The sequence below is a fragment of the Topomyia yanbarensis genome, chromosome 1, assembly GCF_030247195.1.
Source record: "Topomyia yanbarensis strain Yona2022 chromosome 1, ASM3024719v1, whole genome shotgun sequence".
NCBI classification, from domain to species: domain Eukaryota; kingdom Metazoa; phylum Arthropoda; class Insecta; order Diptera; family Culicidae; genus Topomyia; species Topomyia yanbarensis.
In genome coordinates, this window is record NC_080670.1 from 131581115 (window position 1) to 131591466 (window position 10352).

At 37.3% G+C, this 10352-nt stretch overlaps 1 protein-coding gene across 14 annotated transcripts in view; it reads left to right on the plus strand.

Moving 5' to 3' along the window:
* LOC131694307 (teneurin-a) overlaps window positions 1-10352 on the plus strand; it is a 1511233-nt gene that overhangs the window by 1086939 nt on the left and 413942 nt on the right. For all 14 annotated transcript variants that reach the window (XM_058982937.1, XM_058982945.1, XM_058982962.1 and 11 more), the window contains 2 exons: window positions 6945-7044; window positions 7105-7172. In XM_058982937.1, the coding sequence (XP_058838920.1) occupies window positions 6945-7044; window positions 7105-7172 (168 nt within the window). The remainder of the gene's footprint in view (window positions 1-6944; window positions 7045-7104; window positions 7173-10352) is intronic.

Consider the following 10352-nt stretch of genomic DNA (forward strand, 5'->3'; position numbering starts at 1 on the left):
AGAGACAATGCAATTAGGTAGCAAAAGTATACTGGCTCGTTGCTTTAAAATTAGTGAAATTGAAATACGTCAGAGACAGAGTTGGCTCTTAAATGAGAAGCAAAGAGTATGCTGACTTTGAATTTTTGTTTCGTTCTTTCCTTGCAGTGTGTCGCCGGATGTTATTTATATATCTCGGCCAAAAGTAACCAAACGTGAGCTTAACAATAAATTGAAAGTTGAAAAAGCTCGTATAACTACGTTGCTTGATGAGATCAAGCAGCTCCGGGAGGAAAATGAAAAGTTACGTAATTCGAATGCAGAGATCGTTTCGATTACGACAAATGATTGCTTTGAAAATGATGTGGGAAGAGGAACTCGATCAAGTGATAATCAGGAAATCGAACCTAACCCAACCAAAGAGGAATCTAAACTATTATCGAGTGTAAATCAACTTTCAATTTCATCATTGAATATACCGGAATGTAAATCGGCAACAGAAGGTGAAGGTATTGAGCGTCATTCTTTTGAAATGTGGCGAGATCTTCTGGTCGATTCGATGAAATTGCTTGGGATCCAAAACGAACCGACTATGTTTACCATTTTTAAAGTAAAAGCTGGTCAACAGCTCCTCGAAATTTTTAAGATCACTAAGTCCGATGAACATGCGCCAGATGCGAAAGAGTTTCCCTTTTCAAACGCTTTACATCGGCTAAAATCTTACTTCGGGTCCGGTTCTGATATCCTATTGCAAAGGCGAAAACTTGCCGTAATGGACCAAAAAGTGAATGAGTCAGATCTTTCTTACATCACCCGAGTGGGAGCGACCGCTAGACTATGCGACTTTCAAGAAGGGAAGGAACTTGAACAGATAGTAAGCACCATCGCTGAACATGCTTTGAGCAAGGATGTTCGTGCATTAGCTCTCAAGATGCTTAGTCGAAATGCCCCGTTCACGGACTTGGTGGATAAAATTCGTGAGCTGGAAGCAATTCGCTTGAATGAGGAGTTCTTTATGAAGAAACGGATGAATTCGGAATCCAGCGCAACGCTTGCATCAGTACGAGCCGATTTTCCTCGCAGCTCCGGATTTCAGCGTAGTTTCCCTGTAGGGAACAGCAATCGATCTACTGTTGGTTCGGGACGGTCATCGAGAATTCCGTGGAGCCAAAGCAGTAGCCGTCGTGAATTTGGCAGAAACTTCGCTTCATCTCGCGGCAAGAATTTCGCTTCATCCCGTGATAGGAACTTCGCTGCTTCTCGTGAGGATAGGTGCTGGCGATGCAATAGTGTATACCACTTACCAGTGGATTGTGAAGCAGCCAATAAAATTTGCCGAAATTGTGGTCAGTTGGGGCACATTGCCAGAGCATGTTCTCGGCGATTCCCAACATCGTCATCTTCACGTAAGAGATTTTCCGATACAGATATCAAAGAAGCAGAGCAACAACCAAAGAGAATGGCTGCAATCGAGGCACCAACACTGGAGAAAGCTGATAAAGAAGAAGTAAGTGACTAAGTTGATAAGAAAGATATAAGCTTATACCATGTAGTGAAATTTAAACAACAACGTGAATTTTGTTATTTGAGAATTGACAAATGTTTTAGTTTTGCGTCAAATATAAGTGAATTGAAGCAATATTTCCTTATTTTACTTTGCACAGGTTATTTTATCCGACATCTTTGAATTGGCCGCCGTATTATCCGTTGGAGACGAGGGTATGATTTCAGCAACGGTTGCTGGCATGCCTTGCGAATTTCTTATCGACTCGGGGGCTCAAGTTAATACATTCTCTGAGCAATATTTTATGAAGTTGAAAGCGATCGAAAAATACCGTATGGAAATTCACAATTTCCATGAGCAATCTGATCGCTCACTAAAGCCATATGCTTCCTCTGATGAAATCAAAGTACTAGGCACATTTGAAGCTCCTCTATACATATCGGATGACAGACCAGTACTCCTAGAAAAGTTTTACATAGTAAACGAGCGTTACTCCTTGCTTGGAAGGTCGACAGCCACCCGGTATTGTGTGCTTTTATTGGGCTTCAAAGTTCCTGCGTGTATTTTATCTACCGATACCGAATACAACAAACAAGTAGTTGGAATCAGTGCAATAAGCACGAGTGAAGCATTCCCCAAATTTAATATTCCTCCCGTTACTATTCACTACAACAAGTCTGCGCCTCCTTGTAGGAATATTTTCACAAATGTACCGATAGCTCTGAAAACTAAGGTACATCAAAAGCTGTTGGAATTACTCCGAGCTGATATAATAGAGCCCGTAAATGAAAATATGGATACATCATTCTGTTCCTCGATGCTAGTAGTTCCGAAAGGCAAAGATAATATACGATTAGTAATCGATTTACGAGGACCTAATCGTTATATATTCAGAACACCGTTTGTTATGCCAACTCTAGAAAGTATCGTTGCAGAACTTAACGAAGCCCGGTGGTTTTCGACTATAGACCTTTCTAACGCTTTTTTTCATATTGAGCTCGCGGAAGAATCACGACACCTTACAAACTTTTTCACCGAATTCGGGACCTTCAGATGTGTGAGATTGCCATTTGGCTTATGCAATGCGCCGGATTTATTCCAAGAGGCTCTCGAACGAAAAGTTTTGGAAGGATGCCATGGTGTTGTAAACTACCTCGACGATGTTTTAGTATTTGGTAGTACAGAGGAGGAACATGACGAGAATTTGAGACAAGTTTTGGCTCGTTTGAAAAACCACAATGTAAAATTGAATGACGCTAAATGTCACTACAAAAAACAATCAGTCACCTTCGTTGGCTTTAAGCTAACGGCAAATGGATGGGAAGTGGAAGACGAAAAGATAAACGCAATACGAAACTTTAGAAAGCCAACATCATGCCAGGAAGTAAAAAGTTTTTTAGGATTAGTAACATTCATCGACCGGTTCTTGATCAATCGAGCCGATAAAACGGAATATTTACGCCGTTTGGCTAATAGTGATGGTTTTTACTGGACTACCAACGAGGACAACGAATTCGAAGCACTCCGCAACACATCTACATATACAATCCAGAGATTGGGTTACTACAGCGCGCGAGATAGAACAGAAGTCTTCGTGGATGCTTCACCAATAGGGCTAGGGGCTATCCTAGTACAATTTAACAGCCGGTCTGTACCGAGGGTAATTGCGTGCGCGTCCAAATCACTAACATCTACAGAGCAGCGATATCCTCAGACACATAGGGAGGCATTAGCCGTAGTATGGGGAGTTGAGCGATTCGCAACCTACCTTTTGAGTAAATCTTTTATCGTATGCACTGATTCAGAAGCTAATGAGTTTATCTTCAATGGAAAGTACAGACTGGGAAGACGCGCAGTTTCAAGAGCAGAGTCGTGGGCTTTGCGCTTACAGCAATTTGATTTTCGCATCGAAAGAATACCAGGTAATCTTAATGTAGCAGACGCTCTATCCAGATTAGTACACGATTCACAGGAAGCAGTCCCATTTGAAAGTGACAATGAAAACCATTTCTTGTATTCACTGGACGCCGGAGGCATGCAGCTTACATGGCACCATATCGAATCCTGTTCCGAAAACGACGATGAGCTGCAATCAGTCAAAAGTGCTATCGAGAGCGGTTATTGGGGCAGAAATCTGGTTAAATTCGAACCTCATAGAAAGGAGTTACGGTTTCTGGGTAACCTTTTATTTAAAGATAACAAAGTGCTACTTCCACAATCTCTACGAGCACCGGCGATGCAATCAGCTCACGAAGGCCATGTGGGGGAAATGGCGATGAAGAGAATAATGCGGGAATTCTTTTGGTGGCTCGGTATGTCGAGTGCTGTTGAGAATTATGTCAAGAATTGCGAAACCTGCGTTAGATTATCAAAGAAAAATCCACCAGTACCATTATCATCGCGTGAGCTGCCAGAGGCACCGTGGGAGATAATTCAAATTGATTTCTTATCTCTACCCGGTTGCGGATCTGGGGAATTCCTGGTCGTTGTAGACACATATTCACGTTACCTATCAGTCGTCGAGATGCGTTCTATGGATGCTGAAAGTACGAATGCAGCTTTGTGCAGTATCTTCCAGCTGTGGGGGCTTCCAAGGATAATGCAAAGCGACAACGGCCCTCCGTTCCAGGGATCTCGCTTCATCATGTCGTGGGAAGAAAGAGGTGTACGCATTCGGAAGTCAATTCCGCTTAGCCCTCAGTCTAACGGTTCAGTAGAACGCCAGAACCAAGGCATTATAAAAGCGGTTGCAGCTTCCAAGATCGACAAAACCAGTTGGAGGAATGCCATCCAAAAATATGTGCATCACCATAACACATTAGTACCACATTCTCGATTAAATGCCACCCCTTTCGAATTATTGGTCGGGTGGAAATACCGTGGAACCTTCCCATCTTTATGGTCTTGCAAACAATTAGATCGGACCGATGTGCGTGAGAAAGACGCTGAGACAAAGTTAAAAAGCAAACAATATGCTGACAAAACCCGACACGCAAGAGACACAGATATTGCAATGGGAGACTGGGTTCTGTTGGCACAGCAGAAAACAAATAAAACAGATCCTACGTTCCCGGCAGAGAGATTCCGTGTCATTGCAATTGACGGACCGAAGATAACAGTGATGAGCAAAAATGGGATCCAGTATTCTAGGAATGTTCAAGAGGTAAAACGAGTGCCTTTCTTCGATAAGTTAACCATACAGCAACAGCCATCACCCGCATCACCGGAAAATTCAGATGACGCAGAGGAAGATTGTCATGAAGGATTTTCACTATTGCCATCTCCAGCGCAGGGAAGCGGACAGTCCGACGTGTCCGGAAAATCCACGGCAGCAGACGAGCCAACTACGAGGAAGAACTTACGTCCTAGAAATATTTTGCAAAAACCATCTAGATTCAATGACAAATTTGTTTATAACGTTATACATTAGAGTAGACGCAGTAAGAAAAGTAGGGAATAATGCTGATTAATAAATAGCTTGAATAAAATATGTTTCAGCTTACACAATTATTTATTAAGCTATGTCACATCGATCCCTCTTTACAAGTGTAGCCCGAGAGACTTTGAAAGTCTCTAATAGTTCCAAATCTCATATAGAAAAAAGAAACTCTCTAAGGGTGAGAGAAAATACCATGTCCGCTCTCTGTGTTACGGGCGAATCAGCGCCCGTACGCTCGTTACATGTGTTTATCGCGTACCTATAAAAGGAGCGAATCACAGAAGAATATTCCATTCTATTGACGACTTTTGCAACCAGCGCATCGGAAGGAAACAGCAGCAGCAGCAAAGCGACCAACAGCGAACTGGAACCAGCGAGCCGAGCGATTGGACTCGAGGCCCTTGGCGGTAAATTGAAACGAGCGGACTGTCGGCGAGTGGTAGCCATCGAACCGGGCGAAAGGTCTCGGAGCACACGAGTATAACTATGCTATATTTCACCCTAAGGAGGAAAATTTGGTAAAAACCAAAATTTCTCACTAGGGTGAAAATTTGTTGGTAAACACCAGTCTTTGTACAGGAGGGCACAAATCCTTATTTCATACTATGTTGCGTTTCGGCTTCGCCTCTTCAGAAACCGACACTAACGTATTGTCGGAATAGATTAGCGCCGGCTTGACGCAAATCCCTTAAAACTAAAACACACTATGTGTTTCAATCAAACGACTGATCAAACGTGATGTCCCGTTCGAGCAGAAGTTCTGTTTATGCCGATGAGACACAAGTGAAGCCGAAACTTGTCTTGGCTTAGCAGGCCTAAAAATTCGGCGAGAATGCAGAGTTACGACAATATCGACCGCTCGGATCGCGGCTGTGGGTCTGTTAGTAAAATCTCTCGCATGCTGTGTCTTCTGCTGTCAGACTAGAAGCAGTAGGTACCGCTTCCGATTCCCAAAATTGTTTGATAATTTCGTTCAAATCTTGTTCGCAGATACAATTGATTGTATTTCCACATAAGCCTAGAGCGTCTTCTTTTAAGCCAAATCATAGCCATATAATTAAATTGAATGCTTTGAATTTGACGTGGTCAGATCAAGTTAAATATTTGGGTTTGATTTACGATAAAAAAAAACTCACTTTTAAGGATCACATTGAAGGAATCCAAAAAAAATGCAACAAATATATAGAAAGCGTATATCCTCTTATTAACAGTAATCGTTAAAATCACCAATTGCAACGATTAGATCTCTTTATGGTTTATAAGTTATTTTATAGCTCCTTATTCACATGACAAGTAGGTTTAAAACTTCCTACTGTAAAAACCACTTAACTGCAAAAACATATTATATCTTAGTAATAATTAACCGAATCATGTAAACAATAGAGATGAAAAGTCATCACTTGTGGCAACATCCAATATACTAAATTAGAAATGTATAAAAAAACCTCTGTCCCATTTGCAAAGGACCAAAGGAGTCACATTAACCTTCTAAGCCAAAACACTCCCAACGATTAATTGTAAACTCTTCAATGAAACGGTCGGCATAGTTGTCCTCGTTTCTTCTTTTATTAGGATTCAAAAATATTTGGTAATTAAATTATTCATTAAATGAATAATATAATTACTGTATAATTTTGAAACATCTTCAAAACCAACTCTGCACAGTAGGCCTCTCCGTTTTGATATTTGCAACACATGAAAATATGCTTCAAATATTAATATTGACAAGAAAAACATTATACAATACTGGCTGTGTAAGGGTTAGAATAGAATAGAAACGGGAACGTGTTCCCAAAAATCGATGCTTTGAGCTCTAAAAATTTCAATTTAAGAATTCTTACCAACTAAATTAAAATTTATATAGAAAAAAATCATTAAGGTACGAGAAAAATCAATTACGAAGAATTGTGGAAAAATTATGATGATCGGTTGAATATTTTCAGCAGTGAATTTTGTATTAAAGCTGATATTTTCGGTCATTTTGTAAGTCGTGTAACATTCGTTATTAATTTATCTTTACAGGTTTGATGTGTTAGTGAACGGGGGAGGAGCAGTAACTTTGCAATTTCAACGTTCTCCATTTCGACCACTTACAAGAACATTATTTGTTCCCTGGAATCATGTAAGTATACAATTGCTTTATGCAAATAATTGCAGCGTAACTGTCATTTTTTAATTCCAGATTGTAGTTCTTCCACCTGTTCAAATGCAACTGAACGACGAAGATGATCAGTCTAGGTTTGCAATCAAGTATGTATCTTTAGTAGTTCGCTATATATATATATATATATATATATATATATATATATATATATATATATATATATATATATATATATATATATATATATATATATATATATATATATATATATATATATATATATATATATATATATATATATATATATATATATATATATATATATATATATATATATATATATATATATATATATATATATATATATATATATATATATATATATATATATATATATATATATATATATATATATATATATATATATATATATATATATATATATATATATATATATATATATATATATATATATATATATATATATATATATATATATATATATATATATATATATATATATATATATATATATATATATATATATATATATATATATATATATATACAGCAATTCCATGAAGAAATGTTACGATCTGTCAGAATTTCTGCAATATTTGGTAGAATCGTTCCTTACCGAGAAATATTAGATACGTATTTTTTTATTTCGTAATTAGGGTGTCTCTTTCCACGTTAGACTGATTCAAATAATTGTGATTTTTCAAAAGTTGAATTTTAAAAAAAATCATGACTTGAACCGCTGAACCGATTTTCATAGGTTATCGGTCAAATGAAAGGTATTTAAGTGTAGTTTCAAGAAAAAATTATCAACTTTAAAAAATATTGAGTTTTGTACGAACAAAATACTCATTAATTGGTTTGTCTTGATTTTCACTGCGGGGGTCCATGAATACTCCATACTTTTATATTTTTATTTGAAAGATCATTCAATTCTACACAATATCTCCAAACATATTTTTCAGTCAGATCTAGAGGTTTTGGAGATATAGGGGAACTGGGGGTAAGCCCGACACCCTGGGTAAGCCCGACACCCCACGACTTTTCCTAGTTATCAAATTCTAAATCATACAATAATGACAAGATATTATTAGTACGATTATTTTAGGCATTTCGATACACATCGATGCCGTATGGATTCATTAAACGTCAACAAAATAAACAAAACAAGCGAAAGCAAAGTTGATGCGCGCTTGGATGTTATTTTTAGTTGATACATTTTAAGGTTTCAATAGCACAAAAGCTTTGAAAATGACCAGTTTTTGTGTCACACATACTATTCTACTCTCCATATCGTTATTTGAGTGTATTGAAGATAAGTTTGAGTATTTCAATACTGTTAATTGAGCATTTAACAAAAATGTGCGCTGTTGGGGTAAGACCGACAGTTTTGGGTGGGGTAAGACCGACACGGTGTTTAGTTGATAGGGTTCGTTTTTGAATCGATACAAACGACTGGGTATATTTGTTGTGTTCAATTATACTATAATTACGTCATGTTAATAATTGAAATACACAAAAACTATGTTTTTTTTGTCTTTATTTATCAGTATTGTCTAAAAGCCGACCAAAAAAATTAGGAATTAAATTGAACGTGATTCATAGTTATATTACAAACAGAAACGAAAAGTATAATCTAATATGAGATATTGAAATGATATTGATGAAAAATTTTCATTGACCGCCGGATTATTGATCAACAGTATTCCGAAAAATCACAACACGAACCGGATAGCTTACTACGAAGCGTGCGTCACTTTTAAGTGAATAAGTCCTAGTAATAGCGTATATAATCTGTTTGCAGAACAGCTCTTCCTACTTAGAATAGCTATACAAGTGGCAATTAAGCTCGAAAGAATTACTTGAGAAAACCCGTACCATAATATAAACCATGCGTTAAACACTATTTATTCATAACACCACGCATACGAATGCTCTTCCTCTTGCTACGCGATGAAACTACAGAAAGCATGCGTTTGCATCACACATACTCATATACACATAATTACACTTTATCACACATACACAATACATTTTTAATGGAAAAAATTGGACATAAAGAAAGTTTAAAAGGGGGTCGCTCTTGCCCCTTTGGGGTGTCGGTCTTACCCGCAGCGTTTTTAAAATGTCATTTTTCTCCATTTTTTGGCAACCAATAATTTTTAATGAATTCAATTTTTTGAAACGCTGAAAAAATTATATTTTGTTAAGAACCACCTAAACAAGGATTATGCACAGAATATAAAATTTTAGGAGCTTTGTGGAATTTTAGAAAAAATATTGCGCTTAAGGTGTCGGACTTGCCCCGAGGTCCCCTAATTTTTTGATAATAAAAAATCTATGTGTACACCTCACATGCATGGGAACGATGAAACCGCATGGTAGTTCACCATACACCTCCAGCGAGTCACAGCAGCTGTGAATAAAGAAATCGATGATTTACTTACAAGCTGGGTGCAACTTTCGTTTCAACCTGGGGGCTGTCTATTAACCACTAAGAAAAAATTTAGACATTGCGTCATCTTTGGTTAGAAATTCCACTTCAATAAAAATCCTGGTGGTTTTAAAAGGGCCATATTTCGGCATTATTTATTTTTGTATCAAAAATTCAGAAGATACACCTCCAGCGAGTCACAGCAGCTGTGAATAAAGAAATCGATGATTTACTTACAAGCTGGGTGCAACTTTCGTTTCAACCTGGGGGCTGTCTATTAACCACTAAGAAAAAATTTAGACATTGCGTCATCTTTGGTTAGAAATTCCACTTCAATAAAAATCCTGGTGGTTTTAAAAGGGCCATATTTCGGCATTATTTATTTTTGTATCAAAAATTCAGAAGAAGCATGAAGAGAAATAAGTAAAACATTTTTATAACTTTATTCGTTTTATTTTTCACAAGGTCATAACTTGTAGTACATTTGAGCGATATAGAAAAATATTGATATCTTTAACGTCTATGTCTCAAATTATGTAGGCGTTTCTCAACAAAAGAAGTTTTGATGTTTTAAAAGAAAACGTTTGCCTTCAAAAGCGTTGCCTGGAGGATTGATATGTTTTGACATATCAATCCCCTATTCCCCTCTACTCTTGTTTCTTCCCTGAAGAAATTATGAACACTTTTTACATAGATTTTTGAATGAATATTGCCACATTTAAAAAAATGCTTTGGCATTTTCTTAGAAAAAAATTTAAAAAATCTTATATTCCTCATATCAAAACAGTTTTTACTTTCAGATGCTTTAACCCTAGAACGTTACACTTGCATTTTCCACCCTAGAACGCTGCATTGGGATACAAACGTACCCCAC